The sequence below is a fragment of the Aquarana catesbeiana genome, linkage group LG03 (genome assembly GCF_042186555.1).
Source record: "Aquarana catesbeiana isolate 2022-GZ linkage group LG03, ASM4218655v1, whole genome shotgun sequence".
Lineage (NCBI taxonomy): Eukaryota > Metazoa > Chordata > Amphibia > Anura > Ranidae > Aquarana > Aquarana catesbeiana.
This window is the reverse complement of record NC_133326.1, coordinates 96,422,768-96,449,816: the sequence shown is the minus strand read 5'-3', so window position 1 is coordinate 96,449,816 and position 27,049 is coordinate 96,422,768. Positions and strand designations below refer to the sequence as shown.

The following is a 27,049-nucleotide window of genomic DNA, read 5'->3' as shown; positions in this document are numbered from 1 at the left end:
TTATTTTCTAAGTTGGGATGACAGGTGAAAGCAAGATGGTCGCCAGGGGCAAATAAGATGTTTCTTTATATAATTTCAGCTCAGTGAGACTATTCTAAACTGATTGTATATGATGGGAAACACCTTACTTCCCTATCCTCTTTTTTTTATACATCAGTCACAAACAGGAAGATATACACTCACTGGTCACTTTATTAAGTACACCTGTTCAATTGCTTGGTAAAACAAATTGCTAATCAGCCAATCACATATCAACAACTCAATGCATTTTGGCATCTAGATGTGGTGAAGATGACATGCTGAAGTTCATACTGAGCATCAGAATGGGGAAGAAAGGGGATTTAAGTGACTTTGAATGTGGCATGGTTGCTGTTGCCAGACGGGCTCGTCTGGAATATTTAAAAAACTGCTGATCTACATGAATTTTCACGCACAACCATCTCTAGGGCTAATGCCCCATACGCACGATCGGACTTTCCGACAACAAAACCGTCGATTTTTGTTCAAAGGATGTTGGCTCCAACTTGTCTTGCATACACACGGTCACACAAATGTTAGCCAACATTTACGAACATAGTGACGTACAAGACGTACGTGATATCTCCATTATGAACGCTAGTTTTACAAGACCAAGCGCTTCCGGCTCGTACTTGATTCCGAGCATGCATGGACTTTTGTGCGACGGACTTGTGTACACATGATCGGAAAGTCTGACAACAAAAATTTGTTGGCGGAAAATTTGAGAACCTGCTAGCCAACATTTGTTGGCGGAAAGTCCGCCAACAAATGTTCGATGGAGCATACACACGGTCGGACTTTCCTCCAACAAGCTCACATACAACATGATCGTGTGTACGCGGCATTACAGAGAATGGTCCGAAAAAGAAAATTTCCAGTGAGCGGCATTTATGTGGACGAAAATGCCTTGTTGAGGTCAGAGGAGAATGGGCAGACTGGTTTGAGATGATAGAAAGGCAAAGGTAACTCAAATAACTACAACCAAGGTATGCAGAATACTATCTCTGAATGCACAACACATTGAATCTTGAAGCAGATGGGTAACAGCAGTAGAAGACCACACCGGGTGCCACTCCTGTTAGCTAAGAACAGGAAACTGAGGCTACAATTCTCACAAGTTCACCAAAATTGGACAAAAGAAGATTGGGAAAATGTTGTCTGGTCTGATGAGTTTGGATTTCAGCTGTAACATACAGATGGTAGGGTCAGAATTTGGCATCAACAACATGAAAGTATGGATCCATCCTGTCTTGTATCAACGGTTCAGGCTGGTGGTGGTGGTGTAATGGTGTGGGGGATATTTTCTTGACACACTTCAGGCCCGTTAGTACCAATTGAGCATTGTTTAAATGCCACAGCCTACCTGAGTATTGCTGCTGACCATGTCCACCCCTTTATGACTACAGTGTACCCATCTTTTGAATGGATACTTCCAGCAGGATAATGCACCATGTCAAACAGCTCAAATCATCTCACCACGAGAAAGAGGTGTCCACTTTCCCCGCTGCTTTTTGTGTTGGCCCTTGAACCCCTTCTCTCTAGGATTAGGCATAACCCGGACATCAGCGGGTTAAAAATTGGCAAAGACGAATATAAACTGGCTGCCTACGCGGATAACATTCTGTTCTATGTTACGCACCCGAGGATTACTCTCCCGAACATAAATTCTACATTAATAGAATTTGGGAAGCTTTCCAATTTTAAGGTTAACCCGACTAAATGCTAGATATTAACAAAGGTAAGCTTAGAGATTACTCATATCAAAAACACTTCCCATTTATTTGGGGGAACAAAGAACTTAATTATCTAGGAGTTAAAATAACTACTTCAAAAGAGACTCTGTTCCAGGCAAATTTTATGCCCCTCCTCAATGAAATAAAGCAAGAACTTAATAGAATTTCACATGGACAGTTATCCTGGGCAGGTAGAATCAACATCTATAAAATGGTAAAACTACCTAAAAACACATATAAAATGCAGATGCTCCCAGTATCACTTCCACAAGCATACCTCAAAAGTCTACATACGATGCTTTTTAGATTCATTTGTAGAGGAAAAAAACCTTGTTTAAATTTTACACAGTTAACTAAAGAGAAGTGTAAGGGAGGGTGGGGAGCACCAGATATTCGTAAGTACTATGAGGCAATTGCCTTGGCATGAGTTATGGAGAAAAACAATGGGTAACAATGGAAAATAAAATTAGTAAAACCACGTTGAATAAGATAATTTGGAACCCCACCACATTTAAGAAAATGCAGCACTGAAACTCAGGATATTACTAGACACGCACTCAAAGTTTGGGACACACTGCACAAAAGGGAGCACTGGGGGATTTAATTCACCACTAATTCCACTTAAGACTTCAGAATATTTTGCACCGGGGTAGGAGGGGGGGTGCACCTCAGGATGTGCTATAAGAGGGCATTTTAGTGTAAAACAGGGCATCTCTGTGATATATTTGTTATGTAAAAATGCAGATAAAAACAGCCACTATGATATGACGAAGTGAAGGGACGAGTTTGAATTTTAATAACTGAAACATGACTCCCAGAAAAATGTCTTGCTGATGTGGCAAAAAAAAAAGAAAGAAATCATCTCACCACTGGCTTCTTGAACATGACTATGAGGTCACTGTTCTCCAATGGCCTCCACAGTCACCAGATCTGAATCCAATAGAGCACCTTTGGGTTGTAGTGGAATGGGAGATTCACACCATGGATGTGTAGCCGACAAATCTGCAGCAACTGCGTGATGTTATCATGTCAATATGGACCAAAATCTCTGCAGAATGTTTGAAATACCTTGTTGAATCTATGCCACAAAGAATTTAAGCAGTTCTGAAGGCAAAAGAGGGTCCAACCCAGTACTAGCAAGGTGTACCTAATAAAGTAGCTGGTGAGACAATGACTATGACAATGGACACAGGTAAACCTCTCTAGTGCTACAAAAGGTGAACCAGGGCCATATGACATCACATAATAAAATAGCAGCACACAAATAGCAGCAAAAAACAGATACACACAATTACCCTATAAATTGATTATCTTATATACATCATATCTCTTTTATACATATGTAATCTGTTTTAATATTTTCTAAAAATAAGAGTTGATATTGTTTTTTTAAAAGTTTTGATTGTAGCTTCAATGCTATATCTAAATTTCCATGGTTTAACTTTGATATGAACTCAATCATTTATAGGGGTAATAGCACTAGGAGATGAACATTGTTGTTATTAGTTCCACTCCATTTATTTCTACAAACATATATAATATAATATAATATAATATAATATGTCTGCACCTGTAAAAATCAACATATCCTTTGGCTGTTATACACTGGGACCCCCAAAGTCATGGGTCCTGTAGCAGAGGCTACAACTGTAGCCTCCCCACTGCTCAATAATCCTGATTTATTTCATTAAAAAAAGCTATGCATACATTTTTATAATTTTTATATTTTTTTTATTCTATTTTTTTTTAATTAAAAATACGGTACTATCAGTTTTTTGTTTTTGTCTAATATAAAACTCTGTCTAACATTAAAATGTAAATAATCGGCTTTCTTTGCATAATAAGTCTGGAAGCCACCTTGAAAGACAGGAGGTTAAAGGCTTAGTTACAAAGGCCTGCTGATACATTAAAAATGCAATTTATAACCTATACAAAGCTACTAAAATCAATAAATGGCATCAAATGGCGCCCACATCAACCCAAGACATTATCAGCAAGACACAGCATATGGGATTTAATGTGATACTTCGCCTATGCCTGCAAGATGTATGTATACGTAGAGAAAAATGTTCAATAGCTACAGAGCTGATTAAATCCAAGTCACGGTTAGGCAATAACACAGTTTGATCAATATTCGCATGTGAGGAAAGCCATTTCAGTGTTTTAGGAACCTTCACTGAAGGTGACTGTTGTAACTGACATAAACAGTATGGGATGCAGTTCACAGTATTACTAGCACCAGCACAATGTTAACATGATTTGTTACCCACAGATCAGCTTTAAAATCTGTTTTATCTGCAAACCATTTTCGTGACTGATATGCCAGTATTCTGCGCTGCCATCTGGAAAAGCAGAAATTTGCTGTCTACTACTGAAACACATCTAACAGAGAAAACGAACACAAGTGCTTCTGAATAACGCAGCACACACTCAATCTTTGTTGTAAGAGATTGCGGCAAAATATTGGATTAGAAATATTATATTGCCATATATTATATTTAAGGTATCTATGATAATAACTACCGGTATATTCACATTACTTCTAGCTAGAAAACAACACTTTAAAGCCTTCACCCCAACATTGTTGCATGCAAACAGACACATGCATGCACACACATAGGCACACCCATACATCTTAGTGGTATCAATTATGCATATCAGTAAACCCATACCCATAAAAACACTTAAAAAAAAAAAAGAGAGAAATCCCTAGCAATACAAAAGGCATCTGTCCAATGCAACTGTACAAATAATGTCCAATAATGACTATCACTCTTCCTAAAACACTTTATTCAGCCAGACCAAACACAGAGTCCCTGCCTACGCACTTCACCTTACTGACTCGTTTCAACCTTATGGGCTTATTTGTAGAGAGTAGAGAATCTATGGTTAATCCCAAAAGAGTGAAACAAGTCAGCAGGAGTGGTCTGTATGGAGGGTCTCTCCATGTGTTTGTTCTGGCTGAAGAAAGATTTTGAGGAAGAGCTATGTTCCTGGCATGCACCTTTTGGAGCAGTGCCCTTTTTTCTTTTTGCAGTGACATTATTGTGGAACGTCACTTATAATCAGAAGTTCAGCAACCTCTGTAACTGTACAAGTGGTGACAAATGTTATAAAATTAATAAAAATCTATACTTAAAAAAAAAAAAAATCAGAAGTTCAGTTCATTATCCTCCTCCCTGCCACGACTGTAAATTTTCTTTTCTTGGAGCAGATACCTATTCCTGAAAGGTACCTACCTGCAACCTCCGGGGACATGTCACAGGAGACAGCAGGACCATTCAGAAAGTGCAGTGCGTCTCACTGAAGCGCACTGGGGAGCTAGCTGTGAGCCAGCAGGAAGTCACAGCCGGCTTCCCACACTCAAGATGGAGGCGGCAGGGACCCAAAGACCAGTGAAGAACCGGCTAGGGTGGTGGCAGCACTGAATTCCTCGGCTGGTGAGAACCTGTTTATTAAAAGTCAGCAGCCACAGTGTTTGTAGCTGCTGACTTGTAATTTTTCTACAAACGTTCTTTAATGAATTATCAATTATTGAACCAGCGAACAAAATGGTGCAGACAAGATCTAAGCGTTATATAATCAATATAAAATTGCATAAACATCAACTAAATGTTCCCCAGTTGGTATATACACAACTCTATATATAAATAAATAACTACAAGTTCTAAAACGCTATCAACCAGCATGATTTGAATGAAGAGGTGTAAGGCATAATGTGTAAAGCAAGGTATAGAAGCGTTAGAAAATGGGAGTGCATACAAGGCCCAGGAGGTTTAATATGACACATAGATGTCATTCAGATTTCATTTTAAGCGTTTTTATTGGTTAGGGTTCTCTGATACGTATAACTTGAATAAAATACATTCTTTTACAATTTATTCTGCAATGCGTCTGTATACTTAGGTGCTCAGCAGTTTTTACTCTTTGTTATGTATTAATTTCTGAACCCCTAGCCAGCACACTGTAGTGGTGTAATCCTTTATTATTATATTTTAGCAATATCTGCTTGGTCTTGTTACTTGTATATAAAAGAACTGCCTGCAGTATCAGTAAAAGAGAGAGAAAAAAAATAATGTATTATATATACCATAACTGTCATTTTAAACCGTTTAGTGCAACCTGCAAGGACAGCAGAATAAGCAAGAGCCAGAATGCTCTCTAGCTAGACAAAAAGATCAATTCATTGGGGATTTTGCAGATTTTACATATGTTCAGTCTGTTGCAAATTTTTTGCAGGTTTTCTTTTCTTATGCCTGGTGATTCTGCTAGTAAATGACATACTGCAACTTCTGGCCCTGGATTGACAAGGTTGTCTGAGGCAGCGTTGTTACCCCCAGGATGTACATTTTCAGCCCTTTTACATCAAAATTGTCCAAAGAGCAGTATGGAAGGTATAGTCCTTTGTGAGCTGCCCTTGGAACAGTAAAGACAGATTCACCTATGGCTAGGATGCGGGCACACAAAAGAAAACCACTGCCATAAGCAGCTAATCCATACACAGTGCATGACTCTCATAGTTACATAGTTAGTCAGGTTGAACTTCAACCAATTAAAAAAACAAATAGAAAACCTTGAGATACACAATTCTATACTCATAGTTGAACCAGAGGAAGGCCAAAAATAAATACAATAAAGCATTCTAGTGTGGGAAAAAAAAAATCCTTCCTGGTCCCCCAGGAGGCAATCGGATATTACCTGGGTCAACTACACCTGGCATTATTAGATTCAATTTTAGATATATTTTGTGCATTTAGGAATGCATCCAGCTCTTTTTTAAAACAAACAATCTACTGAGTACTGAGCTAGCCAGAACTAGTTCTTGAGGGAATCTATTCCACATTTTCACAGCTCTTACTGTGAAGAAGCTTTTCCGTATGTGAAGGTTAAATCTCTTTTCCTCCAGATGTAAGGAGTGCACCTTATAATGACCTGAAAGTGAATAACTCAACACCAAGTTCACTATATGGATATCAGGGCTGGGCTCAGCCCTTCCTTCTCTGAGCTGGCCGCTCAGCTGTTGGCTAATTGCCAGCTCCCATCTCTCTCCACAGTTACGCAGCTGTTGTTGATTCTGCTCGTCAGTCCTGCCTACTTAAAGCCGTCCAGCTTACTTGATCTCTGCCTTCGCTTTTGTCAACATCACAGAGACTTTCTCCTGTGTTCCTGTTGAAGACTTGCTCGGCTAACATTCCTTCTGGTTCCTGATCCTGCTTGCTGTACTACTACGTTTATCTCTGGCTCTCTGACATTTGCTTGGCTGACTACCCGAACTGGTTACTGAACTCTGGCTTGTTTTGACTATGTTTACTCTGTTTACCTAATTATTATTAAACAAGTGTGATTTAACTATACTTTTGTCTCGGTCTGATTCATGGTTTCTGATAATGAACCACTTATGTATTTTATACATATTGATCATATCCCCGCTTAATCTCCTCTTCTTGAGAGAGAATACATTAAATTCAGCTAATCTTTACTCATAGCTGCGTTCCTCCATGCCTCTTATTAGTTTGGTTGCCCTTCCCTGCACTTTCTCCAGTTCCCCAATATCCATTTTATGAACCCAAAACTGAACTGCAAATTCCAGATGAGGTCTTACTAATGATTTGTACAGGGGCAAAATTATATTTCTCTATTTGGAGTCTATACCTCTTTTGATACAAGAAGGTGTTTGGCTAGCTTTAGAAGCTGCAGCTTGGCATTGCATGCTATTATAAAGTCTGTAATCTACTAGGACACCCATATCATTCTCCACCATTGACTCCCCCAGCTGCTCTCCTCCTAGTGTGTATGATCCATACACGTTTTTAGCCTGCAAGTACATAACTTTACATTTATCAACATTAAACCTCATTTGCCACAGAATTGGTCAATTAAATATTGCACTGAGGTCGGCTTATAAATTGAAGACCTCCTGTATGGGCATTATTCCACTGCATAGCTTGGTGTCATCTGCAATAACTAAAATCATACCTTTAATCCCAAACTCTATAACATTTATAAATATGTTAAAAAGTAATGGTCCCAACACTGAACCTTGGGGTACACCACAAAAAACCCTAGACCAGAGTATGAAACACTAATATGGTCTTTTAGCTAGTTTTCTATTTAAAATGGGATTTTCTAAGACTGTAATTTACACATTAGTCGTGTGTGGGGAACTGTGCTAAATGCTTTGGCAAAATCTAGGTATACTACATCCACAGCCACACCTTTGTCTAAGTTTTTGCTTTCTTTCTCATAAAATAAACTTTGTTTGACAACTTAGGTCTTTTGTGAATCCATACTGACTATTGTTTAAAATATCATTTTATAGCTAAAACTCTTCTATGTGTTCATTTATTAAACTCTCCAGTGTCTTCCGGACCATAGAAGTTAAACTAACCGATCTGTAGTTACTTGGTAAAGACTTTGATCCTTTTTGAATGTAGGCACCACATTGGATAAATGGCAATCCAGTGGTACCATACCAGTCATTAAAGGGTCTTTAAAAATTAAAAACAATGGCTTACATATAACAGAGCTAAACTCTTTGATGACTATTGGATGTAGGCCATCTGGTCCAGGTGCTTTATTCACCTTTTTTTGTTTAAATGTTTCTGAACTATTATTAATATAACCAATTTTGAGCCATCATGGATAATTTGGAGTTATGTCAATATTATTCCTGTAAGGGATTTGAGCCTCATCATTTTCCTTTGCATACACAGAGCCGAAGAAGGTATTTAATAAATTAGCCTTCTCTATGTCCTCAGAAACCAGCTCAAAAGTATCTAGTAAAGGTCCTACATGCTCAGACCTGAACTTTTTACTGTAAATATAGTTGTAGAATTTTTGGGGGGTTTTCCTACTCTCTTTTGCAACTTGTCATTCATTTTCAATTTCTGTTGCCTTGATTTTCTTTTTACATATTCTGTTATATTCTTTGTAACTTTTAAATGATGATAGTGTTCCTTCATTTTTTAATTTTTAAAAGCTCTTTTCTTATAGTTTCAAACTATTTTAACTTTGGACTTTCAACCCAGTAAATGTAAGCTTTAAAACTGATTTAAAAAATAAATAAAATGGCAGTTCTTTGTAATTTATGTTTATCCAGCTGATATAGTACAGGAATATTTTTACTCTAAAAAACACCAATTTATACATATCTGTATAAACGGTCAAAATTCAAACAATATAGTGGAATACTTGGGTCAATTACTATTTATTTTAATCAATTTACAATTATGGGGGGGGGGGGGGGGTTGCAGGGGATGTTAAAGCTGAACTTTACCCATAACAACTTGTTACAAAATAAAGTTCTTTAACAAGGAGCATACATTCTACATAAATAATTATGCTACCAAAATAAGTGTGTGCTGTAAATTGCCTCCAGCATTGTTCCTGTTTCTTACGAAAACGACAGGTTGTCATTTTCCTGTAACCCAGAGTCCCTGAGCAGCAGTAAATCTTTAAGCTTTCAGTGGATTGGTCTCTAATGGCTCCGATTTTCAGTGCCAAAAAACAGAGAACAACTGAGCATGTGCAGAGCAGGGTGAGACAATGTATTACTGAATTTTAAACAGTACAGTCACTTCTTTTTAATGTTTTATATAGCTACACCTGCAAAGGGGGCCAGCCTGAAGCTTAGCAGGACTTCATTTTCTGACTAAAGTTCCACTTTAAGCATATAAGTTGAGTAGACGTAGCTGACAGCACAGAACAGGGTTAGGCAACCCCCGGCACTGGTCAGCAGAGCAGCGCAGGGAAGTGTCAGTGAAACACTAAAAGATGGGAAACATTGTTTGGTTCGCTAACTTTCCTGTAGCTGCGATCGTCAGCTTTTGTGATGGGGAAGAGATTGGGTGCAGTTCTGCTTGGGGGGGTGGTCCCTGTTTCCAGGAGTAGGAGGACTGTCTTGGCCACTGCTAAAGCCAATCACAGTCCTGCTAGCCCTGTCCACCATCTGGTGGAAGATGACTCGCTTGGTTGCCACCATCAATATCAGAAAGAAGGGATTTCACTGTGATTGAGAAAACAGTTTGTGGAATTACTGTTGAGCTTCTTGGAACTTTGTGGAAATTATTCCTGAACTTTTGCATCCCTTGCTACTGAACCCCTGCACTCTGTGTCCCTTTAAGCCACAGCCAGTATTCAGTATTCATTCATCAATGAAAATCACACCCAACAACTTTTTCTCAGCTGCGGGGAGCCCAACTTATGATCCTGCACACAGGCCCACTGCTTTCAGAAAATGCCCCTGACCTGAGCTCATAACTGAGCATCCATTGCAGATGCTTGTATGTGACATCACATACATCACATACAAGCACGTGGGCTGGATGCGAGAGGTGGATCAGCAGGATGAGTGTGCCAGGACAGGTAGATGTGTCTCATCTCTGCTTCCTTTCACCACTCACCACATCATAGCAGAGAAGAGGGTACAGCAGTGGAGCAGATGAGCAGGAGGGTATAGCGGTGGGGCAGATGTGCAGGAGGGTTAAGAGGTGGAACAGAAGAGCAGGAGGGTACAGCGGTAGGGCTAATGTGCAGGGAGGTACAATGGTGGAAGAGGTGAGAAGGGGGTTCAGCAATTGGACAGAAGAGCAGGGAGGTACAGTGATGGGCCAGATGAGCAGGAGAGGTCAGTTTGGGGCCAGATGAGCAGGGGGGTTCAGTGTTGGGGCAGAAAAGCAGGGGGGTGGTGCAGTGGGGCAGATGTGAAAGGAGGTGTCTTGGTGGAGCAGATGAGCAGGGGGTTACAGTGGTGGGGCAGGAGATCAGGGGGGAACAGTGGTGGGGCAGAAGAGCAGGGGGGTACAGAGGTGAGACAGATGTGCAGAAGCTACATTGGTGGGGCAGATGAGCAGATGGGTTCAGTGTTAGGACAGATGGGAAGGTGATTCAGTAGTGAGACAGAAGAGCATGGATATACGGCGGTGGAGCAGATGTGCAGCGAGGTACAGTGGTGGGGCAGGTGAGAAAAGGGGTACATTGATGGAGCAGATGAGCAGGGGGATTACAGTGGTGGGACAGATGTGCAGGGAGGTACAGTGGTGGGAGGGATGAGAAGGGGGTTCAGCGGTGGGACAGAAAAGCAGGGGGGTACAGTGATGGGGCAGATGAGCAGCGGGTTACAGTGGTGGGACAAATGAGCAGGGGGGTACAGTGTTGGGCCAGATAAGGGGGTTACAGTGGTGGGAAGTTGAGCAGGGGGGGTTCAGTGTTGGGGCAGAGGAGAAAGGAGATACATTGGTGGGACAGATGAGCAGGGGGTTACAGTGGTGGGTGGGGCAGAAGAGCAGGGGGGACAGATGTGCAGGAGGAACAGTCGTGGGGCAGATGAGAAAGGTGGTTACAGTGGTGGGGCAGATGAGCAGATAAGTTCAGTGTTGGACAGATGAGAAGATGGTTCAGTGGTGGGGCAGATGAGAAAGGGGGAACATTGGTGGGGAAGATGAGCAGGGGGTTACAGCGGTGGGGGCAGAGGAGCAGGGGGTACAGAGGAGAAAGGAGGTACATTGGTGGAACACATGAGCAGGGGGCTGCAGTGGTGGGGCAGAAGAGCAAGGGGGACAGAGGTGGGACAGATGTGCAGCAGGTACAGTAATGGGGCAGATGAGAGAGGGGGTTACAGTGGGAGGGAGATGACCAGATACGTTCAGTGTTAGGACAGATGAGAAGATGGTTCAGAGGTGGAGCAGACGTGCATGGAGGTGGTGGGGCAGATGAGAAAGGGGGAACATTGGTGGGGAAGATGAGCAGGGGGTTACAGTAGTGGGACAGAAGAGCAGGGTGGTACAGTGATGGGGCAGATGTACAAGGGGTTACAGTGGTGGGACAAATGAGCAGGGGGTACAGAGGTGGGGCAGATGTGCAGGGTAGTACAGTGTTGGGGCAGATGTGCAGGGGGTTACCATGGCGGGGCAGATGTGCAGGGGGTTACAGCGGTGGGGCAGATGAGAAAGGGGGTACATTGGTGGGACAGATGAGAAAGGAGGTACATTGGTGGGGCAGATGGGCAGGGTGGTACAGTGGTGGGGCAGAAGTACAGGGGGTTATAATGGTGGGGTAGATGAGCAGGAGGGTACAGTGGTGGGGCAGATGACAGTGGTGGGGCAGATGTGCAGGGTAGTGCCATAGTGAGGCAGATGTACAGTGGTGGGTCAGATGTACAGGGGGATACAGTGGTGGGGCAGATGAGCAGGGGGGTACAGTGGTGTAACAGATTTGCAGGGGGGACAGTGATCTGAGATTTGAAGTTTCAGGAATTGGGGCTGATCTGAGGCGTGAGAGTGCAGGATGATAATTTCTCACTACTAAAATAGTTTACAGCATTTACTTTATAAAAAATCCTTTTCGTGATTAAGAGTGTGAAGTTGACATTTTTTTGTTATAAAATCGGCACGCTCAATTTCTTTGAAAACATTTTTCGGCACACTGTGCTCAAAAGGTTGCCTACCCCTGGCATAGAATATGGTGCACATTTTGCAGAGCACTAATGTAGCATGTGGACTTGGTACTAATATAAATGACAGTGGTGGGGTGGTAGCAGTTACTGGCATTGCTGATGGTAGCAGAGCTATTTATTTATATTACACAGAAGTGGCTAAAATTCATTGTATATCCAAGACTGATTCATTTGCTCAAAGTTTGATCTCTCTACACTTGCCAGGGACTATATGGTATGCCTTGAGGTGACAACCTCACCTGCTGCCTATTCTCTCTTCAGGTATCTGGAGGTTTTAACCCACTCAAAATCTTTGTCTTTATAAAGATCATCATGATCACCAGAGGAAGGGTGGCTAATGAAATTATTTACTTTTCATCTACTGTATAACCATTTTTTTCCATTTTCTAGCTGCAGACAAGTGTGCATTGAAGATTGCCTTTCTAAATGTCACTAAGACACCCTAAAATGGAATAGAAATGTGTAGTATGGATCTATATTCATATATAACTTTAGTTACTGTACTGAATTACAAGAAACTTAGTAATAGTTTTAAGGTGATTGCTTATATATATATATATATATATATATATATATATATATATATATGAAAATGTATGTTTCTGATCTCACATATGGTCACTCACAGATGGTCACATGGTCTCGGGACCATTATGGTTAGTCTTTTGTTAGTACCAGATAAAACCAGCTTTTTCGCACCTTCCATCTAGCCTTTAAAAGGTCAGACAATAGAGAAGGCCTGTGGACTTCTTCTAAGGACATGAATGTGCCTAGAGTTTGAACAGACCATGGCCTTCCAGAACTTTCAGAAGTTATGGGGTCCCCTGGAATTGAATATGCTATATTTATCCTGTATCGTATCATCTGTAATACATCTTTAATCGAAGCTAAGTAAAACTTTTTATTATATTCTTTGTGTTGTGTGTTTTAATCCTTGCATTTACTGACCACATATCTGAAAGGGTAAATACAGTAGGGACGGAAAGTATTCAGACCCCCTTAAAATTTTCACTCTTTGTTATATTGCAGCCATTTGCTAAAATCTTTTAAGTTCATTTTTTTTCCTCATTAATGTACACACAGCACCCCATATTGACAGAAAAACACAGAATTGTTGACATTTTTGCAGATTTATTAAAAAAGAAAAACTGAAATATCACATGGTCCTAAGTATTCAGACCCTTTATATATTTAACTCAGGTGCTGTCCATTTCTTCTGATCATCCTTGAGATGGTTCTACACCTTCATTTGAGTCCAGCTGTGTTTGATTATACTGATTGGACTTGATTAGGAAAGCCACACACCTGTCTATGTAAGACCTTACAGCTCACAGTGCATGTCAGAGCAAATGAGAATCATGAGGTCCAAGGAACTGCCTGAAGAGCTCAGAGACAGAATTGTGGCAAGGCACAGATCTGGCCAAGGTTACAAAAACATTTCTGCTGCACTTAAGGTTCCTAAGAGCACAGTGGCCTCCATAGTCATTAAATGGAAGATGTTTGGGACGACCAGAACCCTTCCTAGAGCTGGCCGTCCGACCAAACTGAGCTATCGGGGGAGAAGAGCTTTGGTGAGAGAGGTAAAGAAGATCCCAAAGATCACTGTGGCTGAGCTCCAGAGATGCAGTTAGGAGATGGGAGAAAGATGTAGAAAGTCAACCATCACTGCAGCCCTCCACCAGTCAGGGCTTTATGGGAGAGTGGCCCGATGGAAGCCTCTCCTCAGTGCAAGACACATGAAAGCCCGCATAGAGTTTGCTAAAGAACACCTGAAGGACTCCAAGATGGTGAGAAATAAGATTCTCTGGTCTGATGAGACCAAGATAGAACTTTTTGGCCTTAATTCTAAGCGGTATGTGTGGAGGAAACCAGGCACTGCTCATCACCTGTCCAATACAGTCCCAACAGTGAAGCATGGTGGTGGCAGCATCATGCTGTGGGGGTGTTTTTCAGCTGCAGGGACAGGACGACTGGTTGCAATCGAGGGAAAGATGAATGCGGCCAAGTACGGGGATATCCTGGACGAAAACCTTCTCCAGGGTGCTCAGGACCTCAGACTGGGCCGAAGGTTTACCTTCCAACAAGACAATGACCTTAAGCACACAGCTAAAATAACGAAGGAGTGGCTTCACAACAACTCCGTGACTGTTCTTGAATGGCCCAGCCAGAGCCCTGACTTAAACCCAATTGAGCATCTCTGGAGAGATCTAAAAATGGCTGTCCACCAACGTTTACCATCCAACCTGACAGAACTGGAGAGGATCTGCAAGGAGGAATGGCAGAGGATCCCCAAATCCAGGTGTGAAAAACTTGTTGCATCTTTCCCAAAAAGACTCATGGCTGTATTAGATCAAAAGAGTGCTTCTACTAAATACTGAGCAAAGGGTCTGAATACTTAGGACCATGTGATATTTCAGTTTTTCTTTTTTAATAAATCTGCAAAAATGTTAACAATTCTGTGTTTTTCTGTCAATATGGGGTGCTGTGTGTACATTAATAAGGAAAAAAATGAACTTAAATGATTTTAGCAAATGGCTGCAATATAACAAAAAGTGAAAAATTTAAGGGGGTCTGAATACTTTCCGTCCCCACTGTATATGAATGAACCTATGAATAAATGTAACACAGAATTTAACCCCTTGTTACAAAATGAAATAGATTGTCAAGCTGTAGAATGGTGGTTGATGCTTGCTGAAAAACAGCTGAAATTACAAATACATTATATTACCAAAAGTATTGGGATGTCTGCCTTTACACGCACATGAACTTTATTGGCATCCCAGTCTTAGTCCGTAGGGTTCAATATTGAGTTGGCCCGCCCTTTGCAGCCACAAGGTTTAGGAGTGTGTCTATGAGAATGTTTAAACATACTTCCAGAAGCGCATTTGTGAGGTCAGACACGGATGTGAATGAGAAGGCCTGGCTCACAGTCTCTGCTCTAATTTATCCCAAAGGTGTTCTATCGGGTTGAGGTCAATTTTATTTCAATTTTATTGTTTCACTTTAAAAATTATTTAAATCACTGCTCCCGAAAAAATGTCAGTTTTGAAAACTTTTTTTTGCATTGATACATGTCCCCTGGGGCAGGACCCGGGTCCCCAAACACTTTTTTGGCAATAACTTGCATATAAGCCTTTAAAATTAGCACTTTTGATTTTTCACGTACATGTCCCATAGACTTTAACGGTGTTCGTACAAATTTTTCGCCTGTTCGCATGTTCTGCTGCGAACCGAACTGGGGGGTGTTCGGCTCATCCCCACTAAACAATATTGGAAAAGTCGTTATCCAAGAAAACAAGTCCAGATACTATCTATCCAAACGAAGGTTTATTGTCAATATTAGAGACAAACAGTTTGACAAACAGACATCAAAAAAGAAACCTTGATGTGTTTTGCCCATGTTTATTCATAAGGTCACCATTCATACAGCTGCAATATAAAATTATTAATAAACAGTCACCAACATCTGTTGGAAGACTGTTGTCAACAAAATGGTTCCATTATATAAATGTATATATGACTCTAGGGGATGCCCAAAAAAATTCTCAAAGGTATGGGATATTTGGACAGAGTCCTGGGATACTGTTGGGTCATCGCCAATGCCTCCATAGGATGCTCGGTTTTGCTTTTGTGTACCTTTTTGGTTAGGTCCTGTGTACTGGGAGAAAGTCTTACAATGTCTACTTAGTACACTCCAGCTACCTTAAATTAGGTCACCTTAGGCCTTGGTTACCGATCACCTTGTTTTTTTATGTTTTTTTGTCAACTTATTTTCTATTTCCAAGCCTTGGTATGCCCAATAGGCTTTGTTGTGTAACAGTTACATCCTGATCTTAATTTAAACAATTAAAACAATTTAAAAAAAAGAGAAAAAAAGGACGATTGTGTTACCTGTAAATTTATTTATTATTATTTTCTTGATGTACATTACAGGACACAAGATGATCTATCCTGGAATGAATGGGTTGTACTGCCACCTTCTGGAGATTTGGACACTGGCAGGAAAAGCTGTCAGGACAGCCCAGTAGAATCCCTCCCACTCCCAGCATGCCTCAATTTAGTATCAAGGAGTGACAGGAGTGGGTTATAAGAACAGAGGAGAGGGGACTGTGTCCTGTAATGTACTCCAAGAAAACAATTTTACAGGAAAGACAAAAATGCTGTTTTCTTAATCATACATGACAGGACAACAGGATGAAGTATTCTGTAAAAAATGGGACATCCAAAGCAATCCAGCTGAGTGGTGGGAAACAACAATCAAAAGGCTAACATGAATAAACCAACAATTTAACAAGACTGGATCAGTGAAACTCCGAATTTGTGTTAAATTGTAGGTGCCACACGCCCCCAAAAACAAAAGAACGAAAAGTCAAAAAAAAAAAAAAATGGGACTTTTATGTTGGCAAAAAACCTATAACACATGAAAATTAGGTCTAAAATATTATAATGTATTTATGCCAAAAATGTATAAAGAGGGTACCCACCAATATAGTCCCTTAAATTGGATGTAAACCCGATTTTTTTTTTTTTAATTAACACTTGTACCTTGTAGAGTAGAGGTATTCATGTCACCTGTGCCCAGTCTTGCCACAAAGAGTTAATCCAGCACTGAGCAATCCCCTTATTTTTTTTCAGTAAAATAAAAATGGACAGACAGAGAAATACCAGTCCATTCTTCCCCCTTGCTGTGAGTGACAGATGATTTCCTTATCTCACGAACGAACGAGCATACAGAGCTTCACATCTCCCCTCTCTCAGCGTCTCAGAGCTGTGCTAGCTATACTGAAAACTCCTCTCCACTACAGCCTGTGTGGCACATGCGCAGGAGTCACGGGGGGGGGGCCTGAGCACGCTCTGCTTCTGCCCAGAGCGCGCTCTGTGTCCCCTGTGCATGCACTTCTAGCATAACAAGCACAAGGTTCGTACTCATGCCGCTTGTGGGCGGGAGCCTAGTGATGTCACGGCTCAGCCCACCAAGCGCCACAGCAAAGGACCCGCCCATGGATTCCAGAGTTTTGTGGGGCTCGGTGTAGGAAAGAGGGTGAATTGTGGAAAGTAGGATTAGAATTAGAAGCCATGTATAGATACATACTTTATCATCCTGACAACAGTATTTATTCATGTGGTGTGGGGGATACATCCACTTTAAGGCTGGGTTCACACTATTGCGAATTGGATGCGGCTTTCCCCACATCCAATTCGCATGTCAGGAGATTGTCCTGTGTGTCTTCTGGTCTGTTTCAGGTCCGAATTCAGCCAAAAATTCAGATCGAAAATGGACCTGAAACAGTGAACAGGGACGCACCGGACCCCTGCTGTGAGCATACCGCAGTGTGAACCCAGCCTCAGAGATTAAAAACATATAACCTAGATTGTTGCTGCTCACTCTGGCACTGGGGAAATTAAACTCAAGTGCTTTTACAATGAGTTGTGCCAGTCCGAAACTGTATTTTAGGGCATGGCAGCCCACTTTTATTAAATAAATGGAAAGTTCACATGCACATTAGTTGTCCACACAGGGGTTTCTTCCACATAAAAATACAAACAATGAAAATACAGAGCCATCTGGCTTGCCTGTTGGGAGCGCCACTGCTCCTCTTAACAGTTCCGCTGACTAATGTATTGTCCAGCCTTTCTACCTGGACCACTTTGGCTCTCTTAGCCTTTTGTTGCAGGGCCCTACGGCACAACCCACTTTTGGCCTATGGATTGAGGTTCACCTGACACCTGATTGGAGACGATCTGACTCCTGGAACGAGACCTGTCATCTCCTGGCTGCTAGCTGGGGCACCTCTGACCCCTGAGTGACACCCTCTGTCCCTCACACTAGGAGCAGTCCCGATTGGGAGCTCTGAGCTATCTTCAGACCTAAGTATATAATGACCCTGCACACCTGTATATTTACACAGGTTGCAGGCATCTGGTAAAACCCAGACACAGGATTGAAAGTTCAGATTCAGAGCTACAGAATCTGGAGAAAGCCAAATACACAGTTTTCTCTGATCAGAAACAATAGTCTGGAACTTCACATTAACCCTAAATGTGAATCCTTTGTCACATTTTCCTTTTTTCGCAGTGACAGGGCCTCTCACTGTCACACCATCTACTATATAATACATAGTCTAAAACATTATAACATTGTAACATACAGCTGCAATATGAAATTATTATTAAATAGTCGCCAACATCTGGCCAGAGAGAAAAATAGGATGATTGTGGACTTACAGGATTTACAAGTGCTTGTAAGCAGTGGCGGCAGGTACTAAACTTTTGGGGGGGGCAAACAAACCCCCCCCAGGTCCACATTCACCGCTCCATAGTCGTGGCGCCGCAGCTACCTCAGCTTCTCCTCCCAGCCAACCTGATCCGCCTCATGTCCTATTTAGCCGGGAGAAGCCGGAAGACATTATCGAATATTGATAGTGAATAGCGAGCCCAACCTTTTTCAAGCCACTTAGAGTCTCAGGCTCTAATCATGTGGCTTGAAGGAAAAAAAAAAACCTATAGAAACCTATGAGTCTGGTGCTCCGCATGCATCCCTGCATGCAAACTGGGGGGGGGGGGGCTGCACCCCTTTTGGACCAGCTGCTCCTACTTTTACTTTTGTTTATTTGGCAGACAGCATTGAGAGAAAATATGCGGACCTTCATCTGGGCAAGTTGAAAGCATGCATAATGCTACACTGTAGGAGTACTCGCTATTTCTTTTTGACTGCACCACTTATGGATCTCACTATGGGATACTGTGATGGTTATTGATATGTACTGATTTGAGTATATGTAGACACCCCCTACCCTTTGGCTCTGTATGGTGAAATTTGATGGGTTTGTCATCTTGACCTCTCGCTGGCTGCTTGAAGCAAGCGTGTTTTTTAAAATTGTGCCGTATCGTTTTGTGAACATTGGCGCGGATCCTGAAGAAGCAATTAGATTTGCGAAACGCATTGATCTACTACGCCAATTTGTAACTGTACCTATGTGTGATCTATTATGCTAATTTGTAACTGTACTTTTGTGTTCATTATATGTGGAATACTAACTGTACTGTAACAAACACTCCCTGCTTTTATGATATTTTGTGGATTATATGTTTCTATTGAGGCACAATTAAAGTCCCATTATACTAGTCTCTCTTCTATGATTTTGTGGGAGAATGTGGTTTACAATACTTTCTGAAACTTCCATTTCAAAGTTCTTGCTAAGCATTATTTTTAGCACATTATATGTGTTTTAATCACATGCCTAGGTGAGCAGCAACCGCAGGATCCAGCACCCTGCATCTTCTTTCTGGTGGGTTCCAGGTACAGTACCCCAGGGCATAGTTGAGAAGTTATGGATCAGGAATCTGCAAACAGAAGAAGCTGAGGAATCTTGATAGAAGAAAAAAAGCAGACTTTGTAAAAAGTGAAAATGTTTTTGCTTCTTGGAGAGAGAAGGTGTCTATTTCCTAAGGTCATTAACAAAAAAAGAGACATGCTGGGAGTGGAAGGGGTTATACCGGGTGTCCTCAGTGTCCAATTTTCCTTAAGGTAGCAATATAAGTCACTGGTTCTAGAATGCAGCATCCAGTGTCCTGTAACCTATATAAGTAAGAAAAAATTTGCCAAATGCTGGTGCTTATTTAATAATTCAGCAACTATGAGCTGACAATATGAATAAGCACATTCACATGCGAAACACATCAAGGTTTCTATTTTTATGTCTCATTGCTTGTGCCACTTACAGTAAACCTACAAGCAGATAATATTGTGAACCTGTTTCTCTGGATAATTACTTTGTGCAGTGGGACCAGGCAAAGCCCAGGAGGCACAACTTACTGCTGCAGAGGTGTTAAGATTAAGCTGGTCACCCTTGCGGCAAAAATGTATTTATTTACAACACTGCTAAAATGTGGAGTTTACCTGAGAATGATGTAGAATACTTAGAAGTGTGACTTGTAGTAAACACTTTGATAGTACTGACTCAGAGAAGTGCTTGACTGTCTGTGCACCCCATTGCTGGCAATGCCTTTATATTGGTTTATAAGAGGAGAGCCAGCCCTAACTGTCCTGTGGACAGGGCAAAAAGGGAAACCAATGTGTAAACTGCCAAATGTTATTGATTTTGTGGAAAAGCTCGCGTTAGCCTACATATGCAGTAGGCTTTCACTGGGCAGCTTGTTTGAGACTTCACCTTATATAAATTTACCCCATGCAGATCAAACCTTGTGAGAAATATTAAACGGCCAACATTTTAAGTGCTTTCAGCAGCTGATTTAATTACTTACTGAGCATGCAGGTTCATTATCCCTTTATTCCTATAGTCCATTTTAATATAGTGCCATTATCTGCCCCAGGTTTCCTGTTTCAGAATGGTTCCTTTCACTGGCAGCATCCTATGAAGACACCCTTGTATGCAGGGACTAGAGCTATGTCTCCCTACACTGTATCAATAGAAACACATAGCCCCATAGCATATGATAGCAAAGTTCTCCTCCTCCTACCCCCTTCCTTCTCCAAACTAATAGACTGAATTGAGATTGCACTATCCACTGTTAAAGTAGAACTATAGGCAAAACTTTTTTTTTCATTTTGGATAGAGAAAGGGAGGGTTATAACTCTGTCGGATTTTTTTCACCAACTATGTCCCATTGTGGAGATTTCCCTTCACTTCCTGTCCCATAGCCAAATAGAAAATGAGAGAAAATCCCTGCAAATTAAGGCAAATTCCTTGGGGACCCCCAGGTCACCAGAACTAGTGCCCCATTGGAAGATTTCCCCTCTATTACTTTTCTGGAGACAACCCAAAAGTTTTGCCTTTAGTTATACTTTAATGCTTTCCTGTGAAGACCAGAAATTCAGGGAAGCAGAACTGAGACAGCAGTAATCAGCTGCATTGAAAGTTGTAAACTGCAAATGCTGGGTTAAGAATTGTAACAAATAGTTAACTAGGGAATGTTTATTTTGTTGTGCTCAGTGTGTTAAACTAAAAAAGGCTGAGGGTTTAGTATTACTTTAAGTGCTAGGATTCTCATCGTACTGGTTTCATATATATTAAATGTTATCTACGTATATCCTTATCTAATAGAGTTTACATAAAGAGGTCTATTTTCAATGTTTTTAGCCCAGATTCACACATCTTTTAATGAATATTCACCCAATTTTCTTATTGAATTGTATGTGATATTTCAGTTTTATTAATATTTTCAATAGGTAGTGATGCTGCCTGGCCAGAGGCAGGGTTGTGGATTGGAGCAAAATACTGCTCAATGCCCCTGGGTACAGCTCCTTTCCTGGGTGAACAGAAGTAACAACTCGCTGTACCTGTATGCAAAATGATAGTAAATGCATAAAATAACACCATTTTGATGAGTTCAATGATTTTAAAGATTCCTTCCAGTCACAGCCACAAACACAATATATAGCTGCGTAAAGAAAGGGGATGCGGGTGGGAAAAACAGGGCAGTTGCTGAAGCTGACCATCTCCCAGGCTCAAAAATTGTGATGGACTGTCTCGGTACTAATAACAAACAATATAGATAATATAAAAAGTATTTATTACATATAAACAGAGAGACATACATGGTACATAAAAACAACTATTATTAGAAGAAATTATACTTTAAGAAACAAATATTTAGGGTTCCCCCAAACAAAGTATGTGTTGATGAAGTAAATCTCCAAATTGACTTTTCCTCTACTAGTTTTGAGGTATTGTTATCGCTTCTTCAGGATGAATAATCTATAAAATAGATATTTGGGTAAGGCACAAGTCAAATGCATTACATTCAAGAATGATAAGCAATTGTAATTCAGCAAATAGTATATGAAAAGTAATCATTAAATTGCTCACCAGGCTGGACAATGGCTATATGTGAAGCTATGAACCCGAACTAAAGGTTCCCCCCCGTGGCGGACAAGGGGCATGTATGCGGGTATGAGTCTAAATAAAAAGAATATTCTTCTTCTTTCTATTCTTTTTATTATTTTTATTTAGACTCATACCCGCACACATCCCCCTTGTCCGCCACAGGGGGAACCTTTAGTTCGGGTTCATGGCTTCACATATAGCCATTGTCTAGCCTGGTGAGCAATTTGTTGATTACTTTTCATATACTATTTGCTGAATTACAATTGCTTATCATTCTTGAATGTAATGCATTTGACTTGTGCCTTACCCAAATATCTATTTTATAGATTATTCCTCCTGAAGAAGCAATAACAACACCGCAAAACTAGAAGAGGAAAAGTCAATTTCGAGATTTACTCAACAGATACTTTGTTTGGGGGAACCCTTAGTATTTGTTTCTTGAAATATAATTTCTTCTAATAATCGTTGTTTTTACATACCATGTATGTCTCTCTCTTTTTATATGTAATAAATAATTTTTATATTATCTATATTGTTTGTTATTAGTACCGAGACAGTCCATCACAATTTTTGAGCCTGGGAATTGATATATGATCAGCTTCAGCAACTGCCCTGTTTTTCCCACCCTCATCCCCTTTCTCTATATATCAATTTGGATGATGGTACTTTGTTACTTTTGAATTATAATTATTAGATGAGGCTATACTCTCCATTTAATAAATATACAGCTGTGATCATTTCAACAAAACGCAGGTATTGCGAACACTTACATTGAACTCGCAGAGATCCACACTGTCCAGGCTTTTGCTTCTGTGGATCCGTCCTTTTATTCTCCGTAGAGATGGCTTTCCTTGGCTAGTACTTGAAGCGGCTGCATTGGGGTTCTCCGATGATGGGGTAACCCTGAAATAAATCAAATATAGCTGTTGAGTTTAAACTTTATTTTAAATAATTCAAAATGTCCCCAACTATTTATGAAACTGAAAACTCAATGAAATATCGATAGAGGTTTAAAGAAGGCATGTTTTGCATCAAGCAAGTGCTTTTTTTGCTGCTCACTGCATTTATGTGCGTGTCAGGTGCCGTTGAAGGCTGAGAGTACAGCAAGCAATGAACAGTATGGAACCTTTAATTGCTAAGAGCACAAAGCAAAGTCAGATTATCACCAATGACTTCTCTTGTTCGTTTTCCCAGTGTTGTTCTTTAGCATTTGCTATCAAAAAATGCATGGGGAAGTTCCCAAGTGAATGGATAATATGGAAATATTCCCATAAATAGCACCATGCACCAAAGTCACCAGTGACCACCAAAAAAACCTTAAATGATCCCATGAAATTTACAAATAGCAGGAGATAATGTACTATACAGTGAAATATTGATGCAAAGGTGCTTGGACTAAGGATGTGACACCCCAAAATAACAGTAGGTTGACCATCAAAGCGTTCAGAAAGTTTTATGTTGCCATGTGTATATCCAGCTTAAAAATGATGGTCTGCTGCTGATTTAGAGTATAAAAGGAACAATCCACCTACAGCTCAAGTTTTCTCCAGAGACACCTGGAGGCACCTAGTAGCACAAAACTTTCCTAATGGTTGGACTCTTTATATCAGCCATTCTCATCTAGGACTCCATGAAACCCTAGGGTTCCTCCAGGGGTTGCCAGGGGTTCCATAAGCTGTGCCTAATTATTATTATTTCTACAGGATTTATATAGCGCCAACAGTCTGGGAAGCAATTTACAACATGGGGGCAGACAGTGCAATTACAATACAAATCAATACAAGAGGGATTAGAGGGCCCTGCTCGTTAGGGCTTAATTGACTTCTTATCTGATGGTACCTCCATAGTTCAGGGTCCAAGGCCACTTGGCAGAGGCAGAGGCATGGTGATTCTGACCACCCCTGTAGGGGAGGAGGGGGGCATTCTTTCCACTTATTACCACCAGTGTAAGGGACACTTTCCCAATGACCCTCGACTAATCTTACCAGGGGTTCCCTGAGGCCTGAAATTTATTTCAAGGGTTTATCTGGGGTAAAAAGATTGAGAAATGCTGCTCTATATAAAATATGTGGAAATACCAGAATCATATGTTATTTTCATTTTAATTTATAGTACTAATAAATTCTCAAATAAAATTGTGTGATTTTACTTACAATGAATAAGTATGGGTTTTTGCTTTGTCATCATAGGAAATCTAGAGATATAATTTATTTTGACAGAGCCTGTATCAAAAATCTTAACACAAATACTTCCATATTATATACAACAAACCTACATGTTCAGTTCAGCTGCTGGACTACTTGTTTATATTAAGATAGCATACAGGGTCATCTCCCAAAGATGTTAATGCAAAGGTTGAAAAATTACAAAGAAAAGTAGGAACAGGGAGTCAAATCTAGCAATATTCTGTTCAAAATGCAAGCAAAGCATACACAAGGAAAATTGAATTTGGGGCAGCAACGTTGGATGAACTATTTGACCTTATGACACCAATGACAGTTGGACCCGCTTCATTCCTTATAGTTTCAAGCTTGTGTAATTCTTACTCAATGACATGATATCAAACATAATCACTCTCAGTTGTATGGTGGCGGTGTAAGTGTATATTGAGTTTGGCTTGGGGTTTGTGATTACCTAAACTCTGAAATGGAGGCCCTTGGGGATATGAATTAAAAATAATAAAACATTTTAGTAAACCTTCAAAGCAACAGCCTATTACTTATTGCAAATAGATTTATTTGACATGGTGATGTCTGTTAGAAGCAGAAGACTAGAAGGGAAATAACATTAATAAAAGCAGTGACAAATGATTTTTCCCACAAATGAATGATCATATGAAATGGGGAACAAATCAAAACAATGACTATCTTATTGTTAGGTCTGTTGATGGGTTTGAGAACAAAACCTTGCATGTCACTGGTGACAGGGGTCAGTGAAACCATTTATCATGAATAACATCAGTAACACTATCAATTAACTGCAATGATACTATACACCCTAAAGTACTGACAATCCACATTGAAGGTAAAGAGCTCATTTGATTCAATGGGGTCACATGTCTAGGTAAAACTGTAAAAGATGTTGAGGAAGTAAGTCCAGAAGAGAACATTTGACTGACAAGTTTGTCATAATGAATAATACTGTGCATATCTACTGGAGCCACACACAGTATGTATAATATGAACACATAATGCCATGCAATTCATATATGTACAAAGTAAATGTTATTTAGTGTATACCAGCCTTCCTCAACCTTTTCACCCCAGAGGAACCCTTGAAATAATTTTAGGTCTTGGGTAACCCCAAAAATATTTGGGGGCCAATGAGAAGAATACACCATTTACTATATAATGGTGATCAGGATGCCACCCTAAAAACAGCTAAAAAAAGATAATTGGTGTTGGCTCTGCAAAGTGGTGTTGGGCCTGAAACTGTCCAAGAATTATCAGATTGGGGGTCAATTATCCACAGCTCAAGGGACCCCAGGCAACCTCTGGAGGAACTGTAAGGTTTAATGGAACCCTAGCTACTGTATACTGGGCTAACAATATAGAGCCCACATATAATAATATTAGGAGTTTTTTTTGTCCCTTGCTTATTCCCATACTCATGGGTATTCCCAAGTCTGCAATGTGTACTAGATAACTCACTGGATATGGAATATTTTCTGTGTATACAATAATCAGCCCCAGTTTCACCACACATAACCCAGCACAGAGCAAAGCAGAAAGCATGAAAACTGCAGTGCATGTTCCTATTTAATAAAACAGCAGATCAAGACTAAGCAGCCCACAGGAGCTCACAGCAGCCCACTGGTACTCTTAAAAACACCAGCTCTGGCAAACTTCAGAATTGCTGAACTGACAATTTAGAGCAGTTCTTCTAGTCAGAGAAATCCTGTGGGAAGTTCATGGGCCATGAGGACTGGAGGTGGACACCAATGATTTATTGCGCACACTATATATCAAAAAAATCATAATGACAATCATTCCAGTGCCAAAGTGCAAAACAGTCTCTGGAAATGGCTTGTATGACACTGTTACCATAATTTGCATATATCTTACAAACTGGAATTTGTTAATGTTAGTCATTATATACTTGCAACTTTTAAAACATTCACCAAATTCAAGTAATAAAAATAGTGTACATGCAATTATAAAGAAACAAATTCTGGGACTTCAAAGGTGTTGAAACTCCTCTCAGTATAATTATCAATACACACGCATTGAATTAAAAGAGATTGTCATTGTACAAATTGTTAAAAGTTATGACACTGAGGGTTAACATATATCCCTTGTACATAGTAAAACATAGTATTAGCATATTATCAGAACCCAAAGCAACCGAAGATAAAGGCCCCTCTTTACATATGCAAACAGTATAATTTTAGAGGTAACAAAGGTAACTTCATATATATATATGTAACAATATCACACAAGGATGGAGTAACTCTGCTGACGCGTTTCACCTTTGCCGGCTTCTTCAAGGACTTGGAGGGGTGCAGTAAAAATGGGTTACTAGAAAAGAGAGGATATACATACATAATATATATTCACAAAACATATTCATCATCATCATCACTTTTTCCATTTAATACATATATTCATCAAATTGACTTAGTTTTTAAAATAGATTGTGACTCAAGAGGATCCAGCAAAGAGTCTAATTTCATGTGGCCAAGCACCAAACGGATCAGGACACTGGAGGCTGAATGGGCCAGGATACCTCACCGGGGGGGCCACCGGACAGTGCCCCAAGAGGGGGGAAGAAGAGGCGGCACCACCCCCACTATAAGCTGTGTTTAAGATGCACAACACAAGAATATAGAATGCCTATAAGTTCTTCTTATCCACCATGCACCACACCAAATTCTCAGCTAGAACCACAGCCATAAACCATGTATAAACATACCCAGCCTAGGTGGCATGTGTGTATAATTCCAATTGAAGGCAAAGGGTGAGCAACTGCATCAAAGGTATGTAGATCTTGACAAATAA

At 40.4% G+C, this 27,049-nt stretch overlaps 1 protein-coding gene across 9 annotated transcripts in view; it reads right to left on the bottom strand.

Moving 5' to 3' along the window:
• The window catches only part of TJP1 (tight junction protein 1), a 730,896-nt gene that overhangs the window by 478,588 nt on the left and 225,259 nt on the right, over positions 1 to 27,049 (bottom strand). For all 9 annotated transcript variants that reach the window (XM_073618845.1, XM_073618846.1, XM_073618851.1 and 6 more), the window contains exon 2: positions 22,823 to 22,955. In XM_073618845.1, the coding sequence (XP_073474946.1) occupies positions 22,823 to 22,955 (133 nt within the window). The remainder of the gene's footprint in view (positions 1 to 22,822; positions 22,956 to 27,049) is intronic.